The 26,907-nt window shown below is 31.1% G+C and overlaps 2 protein-coding genes and 1 long non-coding RNA gene across 4 annotated transcripts in view; 1 reads left to right on the forward strand and 2 right to left on the reverse strand.

The window, feature by feature from the left end:
• LOC130663339 (uncharacterized) overlaps positions 1–1,925 on the reverse strand; it is a 92,295-nt gene extending 90,370 nt beyond the window's left edge. For both annotated transcript variants that reach the window (XR_008989179.1, XR_008989178.1), the window contains exon 1: positions 1,841–1,925. This is a non-coding gene — a long non-coding RNA (uncharacterized LOC130663339). The remainder of the gene's footprint in view (positions 1–1,840) is intronic.
• Positions 1,193–14,423, forward strand: LOC130663329 (uncharacterized). The gene is made up of 8 exons (XM_057462497.1): positions 1,193–1,438; positions 4,344–4,414; positions 4,576–4,689; positions 5,618–5,764; positions 6,317–6,446; positions 6,519–12,087; positions 12,168–12,378; positions 14,001–14,423. Exons 2-8 carry the CDS (start codon positions 4,349–4,351, stop codon positions 14,124–14,126), a joined length of 6,363 nt encoding a protein of 2,120 aa, XP_057318480.1. The 5' UTR covers positions 1,193–1,438; positions 4,344–4,348; the 3' UTR covers positions 14,127–14,423.
• A 26-nt stretch (positions 14,424–14,449) lies between these two features.
• The window catches only part of LOC130663336 (uncharacterized), a 45,702-nt gene continuing 33,244 nt past the window's right edge, over positions 14,450–26,907 (reverse strand). The window contains exons 4-12 of the mRNA XM_057462508.1: positions 23,002–23,241; positions 22,489–22,610; positions 20,982–21,148; positions 20,565–20,720; positions 20,387–20,454; positions 20,189–20,281; positions 19,933–20,094; positions 18,313–18,525; positions 14,450–16,550 (exon numbers count right to left, since the gene is read on the reverse strand). Coding sequence (XP_057318491.1) covers positions 16,327–16,550; positions 18,313–18,525; positions 19,933–20,094; positions 20,189–20,281; positions 20,387–20,454; positions 20,565–20,720; positions 20,982–21,148; positions 22,489–22,610; positions 23,002–23,241 — 1,445 coding nt within the window. The 3' untranslated portion in view covers positions 14,450–16,326. The remainder of the gene's footprint in view (positions 16,551–18,312; positions 18,526–19,932; positions 20,095–20,188; positions 20,282–20,386; positions 20,455–20,564; positions 20,721–20,981; positions 21,149–22,488; positions 22,611–23,001; positions 23,242–26,907) is intronic.

The following is a 26,907-nucleotide window of genomic DNA, read 5'->3' on the forward strand; positions in this document are numbered from 1 at the left end:
CAAATAAATGTATAAGCTTTGTCGGCTTAAAAAAAAAAGAACTACAAATAAAATTTTCATTTTTCCTAGAAAAATAATAAACCCTTAGGCACACAAATTTATCCAGATAAAGAGAGAAAAAAATATTTAAAAACTATTCTTTCTCGCAGTAAGAGAAACTTGATGATTCTCCAGGCTTAGGACCATCTTGGTCCCTTCACTTTTTTTTTCATACAGTACTCGCTAGCTTTATATTAGTAGTAGTTTCTTTTCTACTGATACATCTATATATATGTATATATATATACAAATGACAGTAAAGTTAGTGGACATCTGACAATTTTTAAAACTTTGAAATAATGAAATAAAATATTTATAAAATAAAAATAAAAAATGCACGTTTAGAAAATTCAAAAATGAGTAAATGCATTTTTTTAAAGTTTATTATTTTAATTATTTAATTGTCTTATGTGTAATTTAAAAATTGTCTTATGTCTGATACATTTACACTCAATATATATATGAATATGTGTATAGCATCTTCACCATGAGTTGAAAGTTCATAGTTATATTATTTAAAAATTTAAAAGATAGTTCTTAATAACAATAATAATAATAATTTATAACATCCGTTTTAATTTTCAATTTAAATTTTTAAATAAATATCAATTTAGCTGATAAAATCCATATGAAATATAAATATATAAATGTTTTCTTATTTTTAGTATAATTCTATACTACTATTATTATTATTAAAAATAATAATAATAATTAAATATGAAAATACCTATGATGCCAAGGACAAATATGTATATATATGAGTCGATTTCTCTTAAGGGCCTGAAAATAAAAAAAAATATGACGTCAGCTTAACAAACAAGCGACGATTCACCTAATAATAATAATAATAATAAGAAGAATTTATTCTAAGAATTACTAATGTACTAAACTTGTTTTCTTAAAAGCATTTTCATGTTTTTTTTTTTTTTGTATGGGATACCATCGATGCCGTCAAAACGTAGGCGATTAGATGGCTTAGGTCTTGAACCAAGGTTGGATTACTCATAGACCAAGATAAGAATTTTTAAACATTAGACATCGGGTTTGCTGCTCATGGGGGAGAGGACCAGTGGTGGGAATTTTTTTAAACAAATTCCCACCACTGAATCTTTCCCACGGATTTGGTGTATAAAAACCCCAGGAAACTGAACTAATCATAGCACTTCTATCAGAGTTGTAGACGTGTGCGCGTCGTGGTCTTGCTGCGACTGTGCTACTGATACTATATCTGAAGGAAGTGATCATCGACGCTGATACATACAAACACGACTCTGATTTTACGTATTGTGTTGCGCAGTTGATAAGATTTTTTGAAACTGCGCGATACTTACTTCAGTTGTTGTGTTTGCGTGTGAATTCAACCTCATAGAACATCGATTGAAGAAGCTGATCATTTTTGGTGAGAAATTTTTTTTTATTTATTAAATTATTTATTTATTTATTGAATGATTGAACTTGTATTTTGAATTATTTATATATTTTTTTTATGATACTGAGGTTAGCCGACGTCTAATATTTTTTGAATTTTTTTTAAAACTACAAATTATAAAAAAAAATATTTTTTAAAATGTACCTGTAGTTTTTTTAAATTTCTACATGTGTATATTTTTATTTTTTTTTTTTTTTATAATTGAATTGTTGAAAAAAAACTGAAAATTTTTAATTGTCTACTAACTTCAGAATAATTTTTTTACTGTATACATTTTTCATTTTTTTTTCAAATATTTAAACTGAAATTAATCAGATCAATTACTCTTTAGTTATAATCAAGTTTTCAAATAATTTTTAAATTAATATTTACATTTTTTCAATCATTCTGTAATTAAATATTTATACTATTTACTTCTCTACTATTTTCTTTCTTTTTTTTTCTTTCCAAATTTTTATTAAATATTCAAATCATATTGGAAAAAAGGCTGACGTTAATTTTTTAGTATTTTTAATCAAATTACAGATTAATAGAATAAATTCATAAAAAAATGCATACGAAGAATTTAAAAAATCTTTTGTATGCATTTTTTTAAAATGCATTCTATTGATATTAAATTTTTTTATTTATCAATATAAAAATTGTCAGTTTTTTGCTGCTTTTACATAAATTTTTATTTTTTTCAATTCTTAAAATTTAAATTTTTCAACAAATAATTCAAATTAATTTTTACACATTGGTCACTATTATAACTTAAAAATATCACTTAAAATTTTTTAACGTTCACTTAAGGATTCATTAATTTCAAAATGTAATTTTTTAAAATCATTCAATTCTTTTTGCGTATTTAAAATAATCGTAAATTATTTAGTAGTTTTCAAATTAAAAAAAAAATACACTTGTAACAGCGTCGGTTCTCTCTTAGTATCACTACTTAATTTTATCTCAGCTGTTCTTTCAGTTTGTATTTCTCTTCTCCATCTGTTCTCCATTACTTCAATTTTTCCCAGTCCTCTTCTTCTCTTCTCTATTTCCACATGTTTCTCTTCACACGCGTCGTCGTAGCCACTGACAAAAGCCCCAGGCTCGAACGCAAAGACCCCCCGCTCTTGACTAATATACAGTCTCCAGCGGCTAGAAAGTATATCGTATTATAAAAATAAAATTCCCAAAACACAACCTTAATATGAGCTAAGCGTGCCAAGCTCTTTGCATCCCTACCAAATGCTCTCGGGTACAAAAATTTAAAAATACTTATAATATAGTTATTTATCTAAACTCAATATAAATATTTATATACATTCACAAAATATGTTTTCAATTTTCAAATATTTTCCCTTTGTACTTATTTAATCTCTTTATCACTTTAGATACCTGAGTATATTTACCCATTTATTCATATTGTAATTTTCAAAAGTTTTTAAAGTATTTTTTAAATATTTTTTTATGATCAAAACACATTTTGTAAATTTTTTTTTTTTTTTAAATCGTTTTGAGCGGAACACAAACAATTCTAGGCACCACCTTACCCGTCTTCTCTTGTTTCACTCACCCCCTCTACTTATACTTCACTAATTCTTCCACCAATCACTATCTTTGAAGCCCTGTAGCAACCCCTACTGACTTTTAATGTTTCTCAGTCTCTGAAAAAATAAAAATTGCTTCAAATATGAACGTCGAATTCGAATTAGTTTGTTGTTTTTAGCGCCAAGAGTCGCATGTACTTCAAATTACATTTTATTTTTTTATTGAGTAGTTACGTGCGAGTACAAAATTACTGATAGTAAAATTAATTAAACGTGCGGTATAAAAATTTTTTTATTGAGTAGTTACGTGCCAGTACAAATTACTGATAGTAAAATTAATTAAACGTGCGGTATAAAATTTTTTTATTATTTAATTTAAATTAAATTATTGTCAAATTTGTTTGAATAATTCTGCACAACGTTAAAAAAATGTTTTTATAAAACCGTAAGTACAATTGACATTTTTCAAAGAATTGAATAAATAAAATTAACGCTTTTTAATAAATTTTTGCGGTAATTAGAAAATATTATCCGAGTAAGAAACACTAAATGAAATTATGATACTCAAGTTAGCCGACGTCTAATAATTTTTGAATTTTTTAAACACGATGAATTATAAAAAAAAAATATTTTTAAAAATTGCACTACAAGTTTTTTAAATTTTCTACACGTGCATATTTTTAGTTTTTTTTTTTCTCATTTATTTGTTAAAAAAAGAAAAATTCAAAAATTTTTTATTTTCTTTTAACTTCAGAATCATAATTAATCACATAAAATATCTCGATTATTGTTAATTATTTGCTGACATACATTTTTTAAATTCATTAATTATATATGTAAAAATTTAAAAATTAACTTACAAAAATTAATTTTATTATTCAAAATTCAAAAATACGCGCTTAACTTCCGGCTGTTTCCGTATTCACTCGTGTTATTTAAAAATTTTTATTCCGCGGGAAATTCAAACGTTAGTTAAATAAATTTAAGGAAAAATGAAATGAAACCAAAAAGAAAATTACTTGATAATTGAAACAATTTAAACAAAGATGATTAAATTTTTTTTTAATAATAAAATATTCGAATAATACAACAAATACAAACAATCGTTTTTATCGATTGCTGGTAAAGAAGGAATCTACAAAATTTCAATGATTTGGTTTCCTTTCTATATTTACTTCATTATCTTCTAAAAAATCTAACAAAAGTCAGTATAAACCATATCATTGACAAGCGTGTACGCAAAACAATAATAAATAAATTAAATGTAGTCGACAAGAGACAACATCAAAGACATTGTGCCGTGATTTTCAATTGTCTTTTTTTAGTTCGATCTTTTATTTATGTTACAGTAATCATGGGAGGTTTTTATCTTGAACCCTTGGGTTCTACAGACCCAATTCCGCTGCCGGAATCTAAAGGGGTAAGTTAAAAATATTTACTACGTATAATTTCTCTTATTATTTTCAAATATTTTCAATTGTTCAGTTACTTATTGTTGACATAAACTTAAATAATTAATTCAATTCATGACTTAGCAATTAGGTAATTACATATGTACTAATTATTGGAATATTTTTTTAGTATACCTGTGGACGAGAAAGGACCAATGATGTCATGCTAATGAGTCCTTCAATATCGAGAAAACACTGTCTGTTTATGATCGCTGAGAATCTTTTCCAAGTTTGGGACCTCAACGTAAGTTTTATTTATTTTTTATTTAGTAGTGGGTTATTTTTTACGGTCAGTCGCATTTTTTTCTGACCCACTTACATAATAATTAAATTGAATCTCTTCAAGACACTTGTATTTATTTTGGATGATAGCGAGAACTCATATTTAATTTAATTAGCTGATTAATTTTTTAAATATTCATTTTATTTTTTGCGTCTTAATAAAAGTATTTTAGTCAATATTTAATTAATTTTTTTTTTTACACAGTATTTTCATACAAAATATCACTTTTGTACTTAGCATGGCAGCATAATGATAAAGATGTTTTCATTTAAAGAAACTAAATTCAAATTCAAAAAATTATGTTTGAAAGAATTGATTCTGTCACTAATTTTCATTAATGAAATAAAAATGACATTTTAATCAAAAAAAATTTTTATAAAATTAACTGATATTTTTGTCTATAAATTTATGATATCTAGAGCATACTCAATGACTTTCTCAGAAAAACAAATACTCCATTTAAAATTTAAATTTATAAAAAGTTTTTTATTTATTTATTTGAATTTTGAATTAAGAAAACAACTGGGCCCAATGGCAACATATAAATATTTACAAGTCACATTTTAAGTAAAGAGAGAAGGACAATAATTAAGAAAAATATACTTTTAGATTATAAATATAACAGATAGATTACAGTTACGTGATTACCCAGTTTACTATTCGCCAATTTTTTAAATTTCAAGATTCAAAAGTAAATCGAAATCATCAAGTCAGTTTTTTTTTTAAAACTAAATAATTGTATAAAAACGTTGTACAAAAATTAAAAACAAACATAAAATAATAACAAGAAAATATTTATCTAATAAAACTGTGATTTGTTATTTAATTAATTGTAATGGATATGAGACACCGAGATCTAAATAATTGTATTATTTTTTTTCTTTTATAGAGTTCCAATGGCACGTATATCAATGGTCGCAGAATTGTAGCCAGTGAATTCCACAACGTTGCTGTTGATGATATTCTCGGACTTTCATGTGATAAAACTGAGAACTTGGATGCTGATCGGCCATATGTTTATCGACTTAAAGAACTGGTAAGTTGATTAATATTAATATTATAATTTTTATTACATTCACTTTCTTAACAAAATTAAATTCAAAACTGTAACCAGAGCTTTTAATTGTTTTTTCAAAAATTGACAATTTTAATGGTCCGGATCACAATGAAAAACAATTTATCATCTCATAGGTTTATTAGAGACAATTTCTCTGATTGCTTGAGTTTCTCGTCAGGAAATTTGTGTCAGTTGTGATCAAATCGACGGCAACTTTATATTTTGTAATTGTTGGCTATGACTTGATGTCAACTTTCCCAGAAAGTTAGCGTCAATATACTGCCACAATCGTCAAGCTGACACAAAAAGTTTCCTCCAAATTAACGTCAATTTACTGCACTCGCCTGGCAACAAGTCAAAGTAAATTGACGTCAACTTGGCTACTAAAGTTAAAAAAATTAAATTTCCTCGTTAAAATTGTTATTTGCAAAGTGATGACAAGTTAAATAAAAAAATAAATTTTTTTCGTTAACGATAAAAACATCTAATGGAAGATAATTATTAATTTTATTTATTTTTTTGTTTCTTCAGAGTCTTAAACAAGCAAAAAAATTCAACGATGAAAATGTCACTAAAGACGAATTGGGACAGAAAAGAAAATTAAACGGGGAATCTCCAGTACCATCTAAAATGGCCAGAACTGAAGTAATCGATCTCACAGGTACGACTTATTGTTGTAAACTAAATTATTTTATTTAAGTAAATTAATAAATAAATATATTTTAAATTTCAGATGACTGTGTGATGATTGATGCTAGTCCAGTAAGGGTGAAGCAGGAACCAGAGCCACCTACTGACCAGCCACCAGCTTCAGTTCCTTCAGTCAATGATACCGCCGACAATAATAATGATCATCTGGTCCAAGCAAAGAATTTGATTAAATACGAATTAGATATCCCTGAGGATATAACTTTAGCTGTCAATGAAAGTCTCATTGCAAACGGATTAAATTCTAAGGACATCGCAGCCCAAGAAGCGATCTTAAAGGCTGCAGTTAATGGTCCATCTAGCGCTTCTACTGACAAAGTTCCTGATAAATTAACATCCAATGGACCAATTAACGACGACACAAATTCAAATGACGCGGATATGTTCAGTGATTCGCCAACTACGAGTCCCAAAAATTCAGGGAAATCATCAACTGAATTAATTGTGACGAAACAAGAGTCCAAGCCAATGATATTCGATAAATCGATTGACGTAATTGTAATAGACGACGAAGACGAGGTCGTTTTTCCAGCTTCTCAATTATTTGATGATCCTGATGCTAATGACAATGGCGATGGCAATAATGATAACGCTGTTGAAGACAAGTCAGTATCATCAATTATCAAAGAAGAATGCGATCTTGGTTCTGATGAAATTGGTTACTACAACAACCATGAGGAAGCCGATGACGTTGAAGAAGAAACTGAATATCCTGTGATTGTACTGTCCGATGATGATGATGAGTATAACACTGAAACTAATCCCTGGTTCTTGAAGTTGTCGGGAAGTCAGTTGGAGAGTCAGTGCATAAAAGAAGAACCAGATTTAGTGACCGAGCCCATTGATGACTTTGATAACGACGATGACGTCAATGGGTTGCTCGATGAACTGAACAAAGATGACTTTTTGATGGAAACTGAAGATTTTGAAATGTCAGCGGAAGTAACTGCTCAAGATACTGCTCTGATTGCTGATGATGATGAAGCTGTGAAGCAAAATGCTGCTGAGCTGGTTGCTGATGCTGCAGTTGCTGGTTCTGCTAAAGAAGAACTAGAAAAACCAGAAGAACTAAAGAAGAAAGATCATGCTGCCAAAAAGACCAAGAAAGAAAAGAAGAAAGAGAAGCGAAAAGCTAAAGCTCAAGCTAAAGGTAAAGATGAAACTAAAATGGACGTTGATGAGAAATTAAAAGAAAATGATAAGAAGCCTAAGGATAAGTCCAAAAATAAGAAATCAGATAAAAGTAACAGTGAAGTCAATGCTGCGAATAAATCTCTTGACGTTTATGGTTTCCGAGAATCTTTAGAAAAATTCGACGTAGTTTACAAACAGTATCGCATAAAACAAGAATCCGAGGTTAAGAAGAAGAAGAAAGATATCGTGATTCGAAGTAATATTGAAGTGAAAACTCCTTTAGTGAAGTCTATCTACATGGAAGCGGTTAAATCGCCACCTGGACCGTCAAATGCGACGACGAAAGTTAATAAAAGCGCTAAAGTACCTGAGAAACATGGCCACATTCAACGGAAAGTTATCAAGAAAGTAAAAGACAGTGAACCCATTGCGTCTACTTCATTTAGTTGTCACGCTGCTGATGAACTGTCTTCGGATTCGTCTGATACGGTAGCCGTGGGTATGAAGCGGTATGACAAAGAAGGAAAGGAAGAACGTAAAGACAAAAGCGGCCAAAAAAAATTGAAAAGTATTCAAGAAGACGTGAGAGATAAGGAGAAAGTTAAGAATAAGGAAAAGGAGAAAGAAAAAGAAAAGAATAAAGAGAAGAATAAATGTAAGGATAAAGAGAGAGAAAAAGAAAAAGCTAAACCAATTGTGAAAAATGATAGACGAAGTAGCGAAGAATCTACTTCACGGAAGTCCACAGATTCAACTCGTCCACTGTTTGAAGAAGCTCTCGTAGCTGGCGACAGAGGCAGCGAAGAGGATTTGAAGAGGAAGAAGATCAAGAAGAAGAAAATCCCCCAAGAGGCGCCGATTGATGAGGAACAGATACGAAGATTGTCTATGTCAGGTGATTCTCTCCTTGTGGTAGCGGCTTTGTCACCAGAAGTACCGACTGCTGATTCTTCAAAAACAACTGAAGCTAAAACTGATGTTCCGATAAAGGGAAGAAGAGTTTCCATTTCTTCTAAGAAGGAAAAGAAAATTCAAACCATTGAACCGCCGATATTCACTCGCAACGGACGACATGGAGTCAGCGCGATACTTAGTGCTAGTGCAGTGGCTTCGACCAGCAACGCGGAAGCCACCAACGGAGCTACCAATGGCACACTCACGCCAAACGATTCAGACAACCAGGAAGAAGACTACGACTCAGCTCTCTTCTCAAAATGTAAGAAGCTGCCAAATTCATCCAAATCCAATGATCCCATGGAAGAGCAGAAACTTCGTCTGAGAAATAAATTACGCGCTCACGAAATACGTGGCTGTGCGAAAGCTCTTTCTAAAGCTGCATCTAAAAAGAGCAAGGAAGAATTGATCCATGATCGCCGTGAGCGACTGAAGCAGTTGGCCGAAGAGCAACGGAAGTCCAACGAAAATAACGCGACTACCAAAAGAATTAACAAACCTCGAGCTAAAGTGTCTAAGAATCGCGGATTGTTTCTCATTCCCGAAGGAGCGGATCTTGACACCACCCAAAATGGTGAATCCGAAGCTGAAACAACATCGACTAGTATTAACAATGGCCCAGTTTTTGACTTGCATGCTGAAGTCATAAAAACAAACCATATAAATACTAATCCAACTGCTGTTGATGATCTCTTTGATGTGATATCAACTCGTTCCTGTCCTGGATACGCTGAGCCTCCGCCGCCCGCAGACCAAGATGATGATGATGACGATAATGGCTTCGATATTGACAATATCACTGGTAACAATACGGACATTGACATGGATATTGAAGATACTTTCATGGATTACGCTTCTGATAATGACTTGGATTATAATCAGCCAAGTACGAGCTCTCGTCTTGATCATAATTCAAATTCTCGTAGTTATTCAATACCAACTACGAGCTCTCGTCTTGATAACAATTCAAAGTCTCGTAGTTATTCAATACCGACTCTCATTGCTACTGCAGTACTTCCATCAAATTCAGTTGCTAATAATAATAATATTAATAATAATAATAATAATAATAATAATAATAATAACAATATGCGGAGGAGGCTATCGGGAGGTTCAGTAGTAAAACCAATTCGCGGTATTTTGAAAAAAATACCAAACATTGAATTACTAAATAATTATGTGCCAAATAATAATTTTAATCAACAATCAGTAAAAACAAGAAAAAAAATATCATTCTCAAATGCAAAACCAAAAATTTACTACTTTCAAATATTACCTGGTAATAAATTAGTCAGAAAATGCATTCAGAAAGACGCTTCGATGCCGAAACCAATAGAAAAAACACTACCAGGTGATCCATCTAATTACCTACCGAATTTGTCGACTCACGCAACTCCAAAAGTGCTACCAGTACCACCTACGCTGGTTTCAACGATGAAAAATCACTGCAATGTTCTCACTCTGAGGCACAACAACATAATGAACACAAATGGAATTCCAGCACCAAAAAGAATATCAGCTCCGACTCCCGATCAATTTTTACTGCGGGTCTTCGACTGGAATCCACTTTGGCTGGACCCTGCCAAGTTCGACCAAAAGGCGCAGAAAAATCTGCCGATTGTTGAAGACGGACAGATGCCCCATCTGTCTTGGTACGCAAATTACACTGACTACTACAGCATCATGTCAGCGCTGATGTTGCTGGAGATGTGGGCGGGAATCGTAAAAGACAGCAACGACAAAGAGTACAAGAAGAAACGTTCCTTGATGTTTGGAGCCATTGGAGAGAATTCAATCACTCAGACCCCAATACGTTCGACAAACAACACGATTACGATATTTACCGTCGACATTCTTCGTGATAAATTCCAGATTGACAAGAAGATCCATCCAAATGTCGATGATCTGGTGATGCTTGAGCTCGCAATCGTCACCGGCGATAGAACCATCCAATTCCAGACCATCTTTGCTTACGTAAAAGACTTTCACAAGACTGTACTGACACCATCGACTCCACCCTACAACCGCTGCTTGAACGGGACCGTTCCAAATGCCTTTGCTCTAATGACATTTACGATGATAACGAAATCTCTGCCTCTGAATATTAAATTTAGCAGACCACAAAGATTGCGGACGATGTTTTTTATGCGGCCTAGCATGCGCTCAGTCCAAGCTGTGCAATTTTTGTCATCGAGTCCACTTTTCTACCCAATAATTCAGCCGGATGCGGAGAAAGAAGTCTACGCGATTAAAAAAGTGTTCGACAAGGATTGCAAATTTGCTACTGGTGACAATCTTAATGACAAGCAGGCAGAAGCTGTGATGTCTATCACCAGTGCAGTACTTGAACGAACTCCGAAAATTTGTTTAGTCGAAGGTCCCCCTGGTACTGGTAAGTCTCGAGTGATTGTCAACATAGTAACGGAAATAATGTACGGGAAAAACAGATACAAGAACAACGACCGTCGACGGATACTCGTATGCGCGCCGTCCAATGCTGCGATTGATGAAATAACACTTCGGTTGATGGACGTCAGAGCTAAATTCAAAGCTGACAAGTCCCATGAGCCGTTCAAAATGGTGCGCGTCGGCAACGCAAAGTCAATGCACCCACGTGTCCATGACATTTCCATCAGTGAGTTGGCCAGTCGCTCGCTGAGCAAAGCCCCGGGTGACACCAGTGGGGAAATAGAGAAGTCGAGACTCAACACCGAGATCGTGCGATTAAAGGCAACACTAGAGAGCGCTGAAAATATTCCAGAGGGTGAGCGGATTAAATTGAAGAAGAAATATGACGACTATATCACGCAGATCGGTCTGCTAGAAAACTGCAAGCAAATCCGTCAGAAAAATAATGAAAAGCAGTACCACCAAGAAAAAAAATTGCTGGCCACTGCGGATGTTATAACTTGCACTTTGTCATCCTGCTACACAACTCTGATGGAGTCGACGTTTGGTAAAAGAAGCGATGATAAGAAGATAAGTATCTGTATTGTAGACGAAGCAACTCAGTGTTGTGAGCCAGAGGCACTGATACCCCTGATGCTTGGAGTTGTCAAACTGGTACTCGTTGGAGATCCACAGCAACTTCCGGCTACTGTGCTGTCCAGCAAAGCCAAGGACCTTAAGTATGACAAGTCATTGTTTTCTCGTATATACGAACGGTTTGAAGGCGACCTCAACAATCCGGTGATATCACTGGACACTCAGTACCGGATGAACCATCCGATAGTGTATTGGCCGAATAGATTTTTCTATAATAATCAACTGAAAACATCCTCCAAGCTAGTCCCCTGGCCTTACTTCAGTTACAAAGTGTTCAATCTTACGTCTGTTCAGGACAATAATGCCTACTCTAATTCAGACGAAGCTACATTTGTAGTAAACCTCATACACACTATGGCGACATGCACCGACTTGGAAAATGTAGAAGGAGTGATTAGAATTGGTGTTATTACGCCGTATCAAGACCAACGTAAATTGATATCTATTAAATTGGCTGATAGGTATTTATTTATTTTATTATTTTATTTTATTTATGATTTTTAATTTAATATTTTTATTGATAATATTTTTTTGTTTTCAGATTTGCTAGTGTACCTGATGTTATTAAACATAAAATAGTGACAGAAGTCAATACTGTCGACGGTTTCCAAGGGCAGGAAAGAGAAATAATTATTATGTCGTGTGTCAGGAGTAATGGAATTGGATTTTTATCTGATAGACAACGACTGTGTGTCGCTTTGACACGTGCCAAGAACACGCTGTTTCTGTGTGGAAATTTTAAAACGTTTGAAGTAAGTTTTAAATATTTATTTTTAATAACGAGGCTCGATATTTTTTCTCAATATATTTTGCGTTTAGTTTTTGTTCGAAAAAAAGAAATATTAGGAATGAAATTAAATATTAAAAAAAAAAATTTTTAATAAAATCGACTAAGTTTTGAGACAAAAAAATATTTTACTAATAATTAACAAGAAAATAAATTCTTTAATTGATAAATATTCATGATACTGAAGTTAGCCGACGTCTGATAATTTTTGGATTTTTTTTAAAAAGGCTAAATTATAAAAAAAAAATATTTGAAAAAATTGCACCTATAGTTTATTAAGTTTTCTACATGTGCGTATTTTTATTTTTTTTTTTTAAATTAAGTCGTTGAAAAAAAATTCGAAAATTTTTAACCGTCTGCTAACTTCAGGATCATAAATATTCTCTTGTTATAAAAATTTTTTTTCTCGCAGTTCATTTTTGATATTTTACGAATTGTAAATTGCGTAACTATAAATAATAATAATAATTTCTAGGTATTTGGGAGCGTGATTACTTTAAATTTATATTTCATTGAATTAATTTAAATTAATCACACTCACTTCCGGTTAAATATTCTTGAGAATTAAAATAATTAGACTTAATTTGAACAAACAAAAAAATTTATTAAGAGTTTCTTGTCATATTCTCAATTATTATCAAAGTTTAATATTTTTATTTTAAATATTTGATCTTAATGTTTTCTTTAATTAAAAAAATAATAAAATTACGTTAGTGATACTGCAATACCGCGTAATTCAAAATTGCAATACCGCGTAATTTAAAATTACAGAACCGCGTGATTACAAAAATATCAATAATGAGTTTTTTTCTTTTTCCAAGACTTTTTTTTACTTTTAAAATATAATGCCGCGTAACTTGAGTGTCACTATGGATAATCTACACTTTGTAATGTTTTCTTGTTCCTATAAAATTGAACCTTTTGTAGTTAAGGTAAAAAGACCCAGTACCCAATCACTCCATGTATTGCATGCCTTGAGCGCGAAGCGCTGAGGCTATGCTCTATACTCGCCTGAAAATGAAAAACTCGATTTTTTGTATATTTATATTTACTAAATTTTACTAAATATAAATATACAAATACATGAGTGATCAGGTACTAGTTCCCTGATCGGCTACTGGGTCTCTTACCTTACCAGGGGTTCGCACTTATCTTTTTGTTACACTCAAGTCCACGAACGGTACTATCTTTGTTGCACTTGTGCACTAAATGGAAACTTTGGCCGAGTTCAAATAATTGAAGCGCACTTCGCTAGATTAGACAGTAGTGCATCGATGTACAGTCTATATTTTCGATTTAGAGATTTTGTTTGCGAAAAAAACTCAGCCAAAAATATTTGATAACCCCTGTTACGCAGTATTATAATTTCAAATTACGCGGTATTGCAATTAGTGAGTGCATTCGGAAATGCTCCAGCTCTAACTCTAGCCAAGTGTTGCTATAAAGCGAGAGCTAGAACTGCAGCATTTCCGAATGCACACAGTAACAATTACCAGTATTTAAAATACAGAAATATTTAAAATTCTATCATTGAAAATTATAAAAAAATTTATAAAATAATTAATTTTTTAATTTTTTATTTTACAGAAAGATGAAACGTGGAATGCATTAATGAAAGACGCACGTTCCCGTAATTTTTATATTAATATAGTACATCAAGCCGATGCCGACAAAATAAAACAGCACGCCGTGAAAGATCAATTTTTCAAATAAAAAAAAAAATATATTTATGTATATATTTTTAATACCGATTGGATGCTTAAAGAGCCAGTTGTTGAACAATTGATGAATTACTCAGAGATAAAAAATAAAATTCAATTAATTAATTAAAATAAGTTATTAATAATGATCAAAAGACTTTACGATATGTTAAAATATCTTACCAATAATTACTATGTAATAATGAGTTTAATTATCTTTGTCTTAATCTTAATCTTTACATATATTTTGTTATATTTATAACTTTTTTTATTGAAATATTTTGTCTTTCATGTTAATAAATGGAATGTACAAACGAAAAAACTCTTGTTGTTTATATTTATTGTATCATTACTTATTTTTATTTTATATATAATTATAATTACAATATAAAAATGCACCTGGCAAAGCAAATAACACTAATATATTTGATACTCTCATATATATTCATTTTATTCACTCGCGCACACAAAAATTATTCATACAATCACAATATATTTTATTTTTTTACAAAATAAAATATAATAACAAGTTAATTACAATAAAATCTATTTACATGTACTTAGATATTAAGTATCGTAACAAGGCAGTTGTTATTTATTTATAAATTTTTATTTCTTAGTCTGTTTCTCTTAAAGTATTTATTGCTCTTGATATATTTAGTGAACTATTAAGTTCTGTGTGAATAATTAATTATATATTTAATTAATTTAAAATAGAACATTGTGTGACAAGAGATGAAACACGATTTCAGACCAGGGTGAAGTTCTGACAACCGCAGTCTGAAATCGTGCCCAAGTAGCACAGAGACAACTTTAAGATGTCTTTTAAAAGGATGACAAATTTTTTTTTTGACTCAGTCACCTTTTTTGGTACAAATACGACATGCGAATTTTGGTTCCGGGGACTGAAAAAATTTGTGTTGTTTTTCTTTGACTTATTTACCATTATTTGTAATTTACTTTTTGTCGTCACTTGTATCAAGTTTTTTAAGTAGAAATTTTTTCGGTGACATAAATTTCTGATCGTTTTGTCAATATGTTGGTGCCTTATTTATACGTCAAAAAACAGCCTAAAAACTTATATCTTATAGATGTTACAAAGGCACCCTGATAGCACGAGTTGCTCGTCAAAAAGTTGGTATTCATTAGTTTGCGACCAACTTGACAACAAGTTGTCGACAATTCTAGCTTTTGCAACTTTTGGCTACAAGTTACCGCCAACTTTTGCCACCAATTTTTCAGAAAGTGACCGTCAACTTATCGGATTTCCAACTTTTGCCACCAACTTTCTCAGAAAGTATCTATCACCTTTTGCGGCCAACTTGGCTATCAGGGCAAGTGTGCTACTTGGGTATTTCATCCTGAGTTACACACTAGATTTTTCATGATACCTGCATTGGAATTTAAAGTTTCAGTGTCAGCAGCCAATCAGAAACCCGTTAATTTAAGACGAATGGTGTCATCAACTATTAGCGTAAGCGTTAATTGTTATTTGCAACTTATAATTAGCAGAAACTATAAATACTGTTTATGATTGACACTAATTTTTGTAAAACTTAATCACAGTCAGAACTGTCATGTAAATAAAATTAGTGGTCTGAAATTACTATTAAATAAATGACGTATCAGAGTTTAAATTGCGAAAGCCTTCAGTCAGTGAGCAGAAACATTTTTTGTTTGTTCCCACGGGACGAAATAACTTGGTTTCTGCCCGGTGATTGAAGGCATTCACAATTTACGCGCTTGCTGATATTAATTCGCGGTATTGGATTGAAATTCGCTTCTTTTGACTGACTGTAGAGACACTGAAACCTTAAGTTTCGATGCTGGTATCGTAAAAAAATAGTTTTATATTACAAAAGCAATGTGAATTTATAATATAAATATATATATTGACGCATTGTCATATTAAGCTGCCGTTAGATAAAAATATATATTAGTGACTCATGATTTCCATGCAATCTTTCGATTAATTCTATACATTGTACATTAAAAAAAAAAAAAGTCAGTTAATTAAATACTTAAATTACAATTAAAATTAAAATTTAATTACATACATGTTAAATAATATATTAATAATAGTACGTCTATCATATAACTTAAAAAAAAAATTTCTACAATTTTTTATACTACAAATTTTATATCAAATATAAAATATTTCTTTGTATTTCTACATCACGTCCAATTTGCAGACTTTACTCATGATTTTTTTTTTATAGTTTGATATAAAAAATATAAATTGTCAGACAGATAAAGATATTGAAAGATGAGTGAATTGGTAATTGTGATGCTGAAGATGAAATTACAGTCGGTGGTTTTTTCGTTGGCGCTAATGCGTTACCGGGTATGGAATGTGTCGTTATTCGCATTATTGGGTCATGTGGATTTGGTCTTATTGGCGTTGGTGCTGGACTGGGATAATTACCGTAGCATTGTCCTGGAAATAAAATATTTTTATTGTTCTAATAAATTCTCAAAACATTTAATTTTAAATTTGCCAATCAAGTATTATGAGAATTAAATTTCTTCAATAATTCTTATGAAAAATTTAAGTCTGAAGTAATAAATTAAATGAAGCGATCAATTATATGTTTGGTCAACTAAAAATAAGAATATAAAATAAATAAAAAGACTTTATGTTTATGTCAGTATAAAAAAAATATCAAATTCGAAAACAATTAATAGAAAAACACAATTCAAAAATATTTGAAATTTTTTATTGTGTGGTCGATTACTTCTTTAAAATGAATAATTGAATCAAAAATTTGATATTAAATTTAATAGTTTATATTGAGGTATTCACTCGTGTAAAAAAAAAATTCGTTCCAAAAAGATTCCAAAAAAGTTCGACGTATGGACCTCAAAATTTGAGACACATGGCAGTGTTACATGTCTACGCTCAACATTTCTACTCGAGGGAAATGGTTATAACTCTACTGATTTACTTTTACATTCACCCTGATAGCCACCTTAACCGTAAGTTAACTTCAAGTTACAGCCGTATTCTTAAGGTAACTTAAAGGAAAGTGTTGGAGAGCAAGCAGTTGCCTTTAAGTTGACAGTAAATTGTCTGTAAACTTGAATTCAATTTGACTACAAGTGTTACTGTCAGACAATGACGTTAAGGGGTAACGGTAACTGATTTTCAATGCAATTTGATTCACGGACAAACACTGGAAACCTAAAATAGAGAGTCTTTAGCTTTTTTTAGAACCTTAACAAAGGGCTAGAAATTTCGTATTTTCAAAAATTCTAATTCGTCTCCGAGAAAAATTGTTTTCAAATTCTCATTTACTCTACGAGTGCCACAGAGACAGTCCCGTTTATTTTTCTGAGTGTGAGAAAGAGGTCCGGTGGCGTATCCCCTTAAGTTGATGGAAAGTTTCACTTCAAATTAACGGCAAGTTCTTCTGTCAAATTAAATTCAGATGACGGCAGTAGATTTGAATCAACTTGCACGCAAGTATTATCCAGCCAAGGCTTGCCAGAAACTTTTCGTTAAGTTAGCCGTAAGTGTTTCACTGCAGAACTTGCTAAGCAATTGGATTTAGAGTGTGCCTATCAGGGCAAGCTTAACTCTACTCAAAAAGAATTGCTATTTTATCGTTAGGCTAAAATACGTAAGTAGAGTTGTAGCTGAGCAAAGAAGTAAATGAGTAGAGTTATAATCATTTCCCTTGAGTAGAGATGTTGTGAGTAGACATGTAAGACTGCCGAACTTCGAGTGGAACTTTTGTAATTTGATAGTAAAAAAAAAATTTATATAGCCGAGTTTTGAGTAAAAAAATTAAGTTTTTGAAACATATTTTTCAAAACGTATTTTTACTAAATTTTACCCTCGTTTCCAAAAAATTCAAAAATCTGTAACTTTGAATTTTTTATGAACGTTTTTTTATTCATATGCACTATTAATTTCTAATGGGAATTTTTTTGGAACGAGGGTAAAAAGTAGTAAAAATATATTTTGGAAATACGTTTCAAAAAACATCCATTTTTTAATCAAAATTCGCTCATATAAAATCATAGAAAACTTTTTTTTTTTACTATCAAAATTTCAAAAGTTAAAAATAAGATTCACTTGAAGTTCTACATATCTGGCTTTTTTGGAATCTTTTTGGAACGACTTTTTTTTACACGGGCACGTAATTATTGCGGATCGATAATTGATGATTGGTTATTAATTAGTAATTAAGAATTACCTTTTCTGTAGAGCCGCATTCCTACTGTTCTTGGATCTATATTACGTAAACAATGATTGCCGGCTTCTTTGATATAAATCTCGTCGTCATTAACGATTAAACCAACGAAACATTCAGTATTTGCAACAGTATCGTTCGTGGTATCATTACGTTTAGTATATGTGTACATTACTCCTTTTTCTTCCCATTGTCCAAGGCACAAATACGTACGTTCTGCAATATATTTATATACGTTATTATTTAAAATAAAATTTTTAAAGACCGTAACTTTTAAATTGAGACTTTATTCAAATACTTAAAAAATTCTATTATATATTTTTAATTATTTCAATGTAAATATCTATTCAATAGATTAATAAAAATAAGGATTTATTTTATTGGAGTCTATAAAAATATTTTTTGTGATTTTTTTAAACCGCTTATTTGATTCCGTCAATTAATTTATTAAAAAAAAATTAAAACTCTAAAGACGCAATACAATTTTTTATAGGCCCTAAAAAATAGTCACTTTAACATTTTTATTATTTAAAATTTTGACACATGAAATATTTTTTATTTTTTTAAGAATATAGATAAAATTTTTTTTTAAAAGACCGTCATTATAAAAAAAATTTATAAGTAGAGAAAAATAGTTTACTATAATTAGAAGTCGGCAATTGCATCCCGAATTATTTCTATCAAAAAAATCTACGTGGGACTACAGCTTGGATTTTTTTATGACGTTTACGGATGGATTTCTATTTCCCATATGATTTCTGATAGGAATCCAGCATAGATTCTTACGTGGATTCTCATGGAAATCTAAACTATGCAAAAATCTATATGGGAAACTAGTTTATATTTCTATGTGGAGATGGTTTACCATATATATAAAATTTTTACATAGAAATCTAGATACTTTGGTTCCTATATAGATTTTTTGTATAGGAATCCAGGTACTGACAATTTACTACTCAAAATCTCTATATGGGGATCCAGATACCCATAGTTTCCTACATGTGAAATTTTTGCATACAAATCTAGATACTTTGGATCCTACATGGATTTTTTGTATGGGAATCCAGGTTCTGACAGTTTACTACTCAAAATCCTTATATGGGGATAAAGATACCCATAGTTTCTTACATGTAAAATTTTTAAATAGAACTTCAGATACTTTGGTTCCTATATAGAGTTTTTGCATGGGATTCCAGGTATCTGCAGTTTCCTACGTGAAATCTCTATATGGGATTCCAAAAACCCATAGTTTCTTACATGTACAATTTTTACATAAAAATCCAGATACTTTGCTTCCTATATGGATTTTTTGCATGGGAATCCCAGTACCGACACTTTCTTATGTGAAATTCCTATATAGGAATCGAGGTACCCATACTTTCCTACATGGATTCCTATATATATCTATACTTTCTCATGTTAATCCCCATGGATCCTTATGCAAATCTATAATTTCCTATACGGTTTTCTAAAGATTCCCATAAAATCTTACATGGATTTATATTATAGAGATTTTAAAAATCACGGAACTTAATAATCTTCTGCCTTAAAACTTAATGAACAAAGGAAATTTTAAAAAATTTTTAAATTTCTAAAATTAGTAGATAATATTAAATATTCTACCTTCGTATAATTCTCCTGATTCGCAGTCGATTACTTTGTAGTACATAATCTCTTTAGTGTTGCAGTTACTACTCAATTCGGCGCACATGCCTGGTAAATCCGGTATTCTGCCTATATAATGACCTGTGATAGGACACGGAGATTCCACTACTCGGTCTAATCCTGATATGAATAAACAAATTATTTTATTTAAAATTATTGTTTACAACCGTTTAATTTACAAATAAATAACAAGTATTTAAAAACAAATACTCACGAGCTTGTGTCAACCATGAATTAGTACTACCAGTTCCATCGAAATTAGGATCTTCACACAAAAGTTTTGTGTACACGGGACTCGAATTAGTTCCTAGAAAAGAAGAATCCAAATAAAATTTATCTTTCGTTTAAAGTAATGATAAAAAATAAACTTCTTTTAGATAAAGGCCGTAAAAAAAAAAACTAAAATATTTACCCATTCTGAATTCCATAACATTTTCACTCCTCTGTCTCATCATCATGCAAACGTAGCCGTGACTTCCACTGTAAAAAAAAAAAGTTTGTTATCTTTGGCAATTAATCAAAGAAGAAACACAACAGTTTAAGTGTAATTTCATCTAAAAAAAAAAAAAAAGCTTTATCTGATCGCTTACCAGTGATCTTTAGAGTAAACTATGTAGCGACCAGTGTCGTCATTCGAGTCAACGGTGACGAATGTATAGCTACGGAACCCATTGAGATCGTTGAAGGACATCGTGCTTTTGGAGATAATCGACTCTTCCCAGTCCCCGAGTACCCACTTCGGATACCTGTTTAACGAAAAATAATAAAAAATAAAATAAACATTCAACATTTAAGATATTTAAATTTTTATATCATCGTTTAATTTATTAACTGCTCATTAATCTTCGAGATGTCAATTATAAAATTAATACATTCATATATATGCATATTATCTTAATCTTAAATTAATAAGAAAAAAATATACATATATATGTAACTCATTAAGGCTACGAGTATGAAATAAAAATAAAAAAAATATATAAAGATATATGATATGAGATACTAACGATGCTAAATGAGATGAGACGAAATCTGGCATTTTTTGTGCATTGAGGGCTCGTGTAAGAATTAAAGTTTCATATCCGCTGGTTGAGTTATGAAGATTTTGGGTACAACTTGAATCGCTACTAAATGCCATGTATATTCTATTAGTTGATGGATCTGAATGATATAACTAGAAATTATAATAAGTCATTATTTAATTAATTCTATTAATTATTTAAAAAAAAAAAATTATTAGTGGAGACTCAGTACCCGATTAATTTGGATACAAATTTATTTTTAATGGAATGATTTTTCCATTGATCTCAAGATTTGTTGATTAATTACTTAAATAATTTAATTATTTCAAAGGAGATTGATTAGAAGTTTAATAAAAAAACTGATATCGCTTTTCTAGATACAGTCGAACTCCATTACTATTTGCACACAGAAAAAAAGTCTTGAGTCAGGAAAATAGTTTGGAAGACAAACGTTTTCGGAATCCAAGTGAAGATTTTCTTGAGCCAAGAGAATTTGTCTTAATCAGAGATCTCTACACAGAAAAAGAAAAATTCTCGACTGAAGGTAAATCTTCTTGATTCAAGAAAATTTTTTTGGGAACCTAAATTTTCTCAGATAAAGTAGAAATCTTCCTTGACCAAGACAATTTTTTTTTTCAACCAAGACAAATTCTCTTGGCTCAAGAAAATCTTAACTTGGTTCCCGAAAGCGTTTGTCTTCCAAAATATTTTTTTGACTCAAGATAACTTTTTTTTCTGTGTACTTTACCGGAGAAAATTGAGGTTTTCAAAAAAATTTCTTTAATCAAGAATATTTACTTTCAGTCGAGAATTTTTTTTCTGTGCACAGATACATAGAAATGTATAACATCTAGGAGAGCGTAGCTCGTAATGGGGGTCAAGATTTAGGGGAAGTTCCGAGATAATGGAATTCGACTGTATACAAGTAGCTGAGTATGTGCTACTGTAAGACTGATCATAGGAATCATTGATGGTAAATAAAATTTTTCATTTTGTCAATTACTTTTTACAGATTTTAAATATTTTTAAATTTACAAGAATCAGAAAAATTCAATTTTATGCAAAATTTGAATCAACTATTTAGAATTTTTACCTGAAAGTAAAATCGAAGAGAAAAATTTTCTTACTCTTATTTTTATTATCAAAATTTTTTGGGATTGACCACTGAAATATTTAATTTATTTTACATATTTATGTGAACTAAATATTTATCCATTTTTAAATTTAAAAGCGAATACGAATTTTATTTCAGACTGAATTCTCTCCATCACTCAAAGTTTCAAAGTTTAAGAAAAAATTCTTCCACACAGAGTTTCATTTCAGCGGTATATGGATTTTATTCAAATCCGCGTCTACCCCCTAGAGTTTTTATGCTAAAATCAACTTTTTTACGTAGCGAATTTCATCCACTCCACATTTACTCCAAAATTTTTTTACAGTAACAAACGAATCGAGTATTAAGTCTCTCATTTAAATAAATATAAAAACTTACCCCACAACGATATTGTGGTCTTAGATCACCAGTTTCACGGGTGTCAAGAAGTGCAATAAATCGCGTGTTATTACTGTAATCAGGTCCAGCCGGCCAACTTCCCAAGCAATTGAATGTAATATCTACGAGACATCCATTAAATATAATTTAATACCTTATGATAATCTTACAATAATAAATATGTATGTATATATAATAAATGTATGTACAAGTGCATATATGTATACATGTACGGCAAAGTATATTTTAAAAACAAAATAAAGAGTAATTGTAACGAGTGGACAGTGGAATGTAGTCAGTAATTAATATGATAAACGAAAAAAAGAAAAAAAAAATATGTAACGGAGTAGGATAATAAACTGCTGATGGGATCCGCGATGAACAAGGTACATGCATATTTAACAGCTGAGTAACCTGATAATTGCTATTAAAATGTGATAATTAAAAAAAGATGATGATAAAAAATATATATTTATGTATGTAATTAACAATGTATAGTATGTAGGCACTTACTTCGATCGACTTCAGTGGTTCGATTTTCGAGGATTAAATTAGTCCCGTGATTTTCGAATGTGCATTTTTTAAACTGCAAACGAAATACAGAACCGTTTGGGCAGTTGTCCAGAGTCGATGAGAATGTATTGCATTCCGTCGTATCTTCAGTCCCATCATTAACGTTGTATTTAAAAAAATATTTTCCGGCTATCGGACAGAATTCATTTGTTATCGGCAATCCTCCGAGATCTTTTGTACCTGAATAAATTAAGAAAAGAATATGTAAATATAAGTAATTATTTTCTATGCTGATTTTTGAAATTTTTTTTCATTTTCAAGGATAATTGTCATAAAAATTTGATGAAATTTAAATGGATTAAAAACATAGTATATTGTGTGACAAGGGACGAAATAAAACGATTTCAGACCAGGGTGAAGTTAGCTGACATCCGCAGTCTGAAATCGTGTTTCATTCCTGTTCAGAAAATCTCATAGAATCCATTAGATTCTCATAAATTGTTATAGAAATTTTATGAGAATGAATGAGTTCTATGAGAAGTGCTATAGTTAAGTATAGGGCCTTATACATACAGCTATAAGAATCTATCGGATTTTTTAAGCAGGGACCCTGAGTTACACATTTAACTTTTCATGATTACCTGCATTGGAACTTAAAGTTTCAGTGTCAGCAGCCAATCAGAAACCCATTAATTTAAGACCAATAGTGTCATTAACTATTAGCGTAAGCGTAAATTGTCATTTGCAATTTATAATTAAGCAGAAACTATAAATACTATTCATTATTGACACTAATTTTGATAAAACTTAATCACAGTCAGAACTGTCATGTAAATAAAATTAATGGTCTGAAATTACTGTTAAACAAATGACGTATCAGAGTTTAAATTGCGAAAGCCTTCAGTCAGTGAGCAGAAACATTATTTGTTTGTTCCCAAGGGACGAATTAGTATATTACACACCTAGAGAGGAAAGTAGGGCATTCCAACCTGCGTGTATAATTGGCAAACAAGTGGATCGGGGCATCCTATCTTCCTCCGAGGTGTGTATACAATTTTTTACGATCTGCACCTGAAAGTTAAAATATTTGTCTCTATGGGAAGAATGGCGCATGCGTTAATTTTTATCATTTGTTTGCTCGTAAAAGAAAAGAACGACTTTTTTCCCTCTAAACAGGGCAGGCAAACTTCCGGTGCAGGTTTGGTGAAAACAAGTTTGTTTCTGCCCGCTGACTGAAGGAATTGATAATTTCCGCGTTTGCTAATTCGCGGCATTGGACTGAAATTAGCTTCTTTTGACTGGCTGTAGAGACACTGAAACTTCAAATTTCGATGCTGATCATGAAACAATTTTAAAAATACAGAACTAACTTTTTTTTACCCTTAATTAGTTTTTAATAAATTGCAAGTTTATTAGTCTTAATATGAAGTTTCTTGTATTCAAAAATTAATTTCCCATGAAAAAAAAAAAAAATTCGATTAAAATTATCGTTTTTCAAGTAAATGCCAGCTCTATAATTAGTTGACTTTTAGGCAATAAAAAAAATTACTGAAATTGCTCAAAGTAATTTGCTTTGAATTAAAAAGAAAGTTTTCAACAGAACAGTATTTATTTCCGAAAAATTCCGCAGAACTCCGAGTAAGGGGGAGGCCGGACGAGGTAGAAATTTTTAAAAAAGAATTAAGCACAAACTAAAAACGTGACCGGAGATTGTTCGGATGGGATTTAATGTTTTTGTCGATATTTGAGAAACAGGAAGCTGGTGGTTAAACTCTACAGAAGACGTTGTATTTAACGTATATATGTATAGAGTATACCTATACTTATAATGATGTTATGAAAAATAGAATAAGATGTAATAAATCAAAAAATTCCACAAGATAATTGAGAAATTCTTTTTTGTAAAAACTCGAGGATTTGGAGGTGGGTTTAGCTCTTTTTTCTATGAGACCGGAAGTAGATGAAACTACACACCATTTATTCGTAAAAGGGTCTTCGTTTTACTCTCTCACGTTCTAAGTCCTTTGGTGTTTTCTTCTTCAATCTTAAACTTCCATTCGTGGTCTTGGTCTTGGTCTTGGTTTAAAATACATGCGCACATTATTCTCTTTACTCGGTTTCTTTAACCGAATACAAAATACACGAGCAGAGATATGCGCGTGGGGTAAATTTTTGTGGGATTTCCTGTTCTCACGTGGGCTTTCTATAATACCTACATATATAAACCTCCCCAAGGAAATTTGAGACACTGTCATTTGAATCTCGCACGCGCGTAACCAATTTCTTATTTACTTTATTCTTTTACACTTTAAAATTTAAACTAAAAATAATTTTATTTTCATCTCATTCTTAACCAATTTGTCAAATAAAATTTTTAAACTCTCAATCATGAAAAATAAAATGAGTTTTAGATTAAAACATAACCGAGACTGACATTCTTGGTGACAAGAATGTGATTTGTTATATTTTTTATTATTACTATATATATTTGTGTTATAAAAAAAATATTGTCTGTCATTGTCGTTATGTCGCGAGTGAGTGAAAAGACCGGATGGACGTCGAGCAATTTCATTTGGTCACGGACAAGGTCGTTTACTCGACAGGTAGACTAGTCATAGCAGCAGTAACAGCAGCCAGCAGCCAGCAGTAGCAGTGCCAGCAAAACTGAACCATGAACGGAAAGCATTGAGCATTGAACCAGACAATTCTCATTCATCTTTCTCACTACCTGTTCTCTTTCATGAATTTTTTTTTTTTTTTATTATTTTTTTTTAAGTACAACTTCGCTTCATTGACCTCCGCATTACACTGAGCATTTGTATTACAGTCTCAAGAGCCAACACAAGACAACTCAAGAAGACTTTGCTCAGTGCATTTAAAAAAGTCACAAGCCATTGGCAAAGACAAGTTTTTATAAAATAAATTACTTAACAATGCATCAATGAATAAATCCGTAGATTGAGACTGAGATAACTTCGTAATACTCTTATATGTATTATATTTATTGTTAATGCATATCAGAGGTATAAAAATAAAATGTCAAAGTTAAATTATTTTTAATCACGAGTAATATCTGAAAACTGTTGATTTACTTCTCATATCGAACAAATTTTGTGTGCAAATATTTTTTACTGTGCAGATGTGGGTTAAAAATCAGAAAAATTGACTACTTTTCTTTTAGAAAAATAAATTAAAATTTTTAGGACCTAAAGGAGACCACAAGTGTGATCGCCTGAAAAAAAGATGATTTTTGGGAATTATTTTAAAGAAAACTACTGCATGGAATGCTTCAATGCTTTAAGGGTATATTTGTGGATATATCATGAATACAAGATAAAATTTTTGGACCAAAAGATTCAAAATTCAGCGAGTTATTCACAATCTTCCGACGATAAAAAAAAGTCTCCCTACTGCAGTGATAACGACCTTCACAGTGCATGAAATCAAAAAACCAAAAAGTTTATTAAACTAGAAGGTATTTCCTGTACTATGACCCTCGGGCTAAGAAAAAAAATTTAATTTAACAAAACGGCGGAGTTTTTAAAAAAAATTTTTAATTTCGCGCGAAAATTTGATGATTTTTGGTCTGTTAAAATTACATTTTTGATTCGATCGGAAATCTGGAGGTTCGTGGTACGTAGGAACATATATAAAAGAAGCTGCGATTTGAATCAAATTGATCAGATGATTTGTCTTCGAGTTATAACTGCAGCAATTTCGAGAAATTTATTTCCGAGAACCGATAAGCGGCTACTCTTCAGATGGCTGTAACTCAAAAACACTATTCGAGATATGCACTTTAAATTTTAGTAGGTTATTTTTAAAGGTATAGACTGTCGGAATATGAAAAAAAAATTGATTTTTTCAAAATCTCACATTAGTGATCCCCCTTAATTAGAATAAAGA

Source organism: Microplitis mediator, chromosome 2, assembly GCF_029852145.1.
Source record: "Microplitis mediator isolate UGA2020A chromosome 2, iyMicMedi2.1, whole genome shotgun sequence".
NCBI classification, from domain to species: domain Eukaryota; kingdom Metazoa; phylum Arthropoda; class Insecta; order Hymenoptera; family Braconidae; genus Microplitis; species Microplitis mediator.

Bases quoted from the DNA above. Each gene is read 5' to 3' on its own strand.
- LOC130663329 (XM_057462497.1), top strand. From the start codon at position 4,349: ATGGGAGGTTTTTATCTTGAACCCTTGGGTTCTACAGACCCAATTCCG. The intron at 5,765-6,316 runs GTAAGTTGATTA...TTGTTTCTTCAG, and splicing joins TTTATCGACTTAAAGAACTG to AGTCTTAAACAAGCAAAAAA. The intron at 12,379-14,000 runs GTAAGTTTTAAA...TTTATTTTACAG, and splicing joins GAAATTTTAAAACGTTTGAA to AAAGATGAAACGTGGAATGC.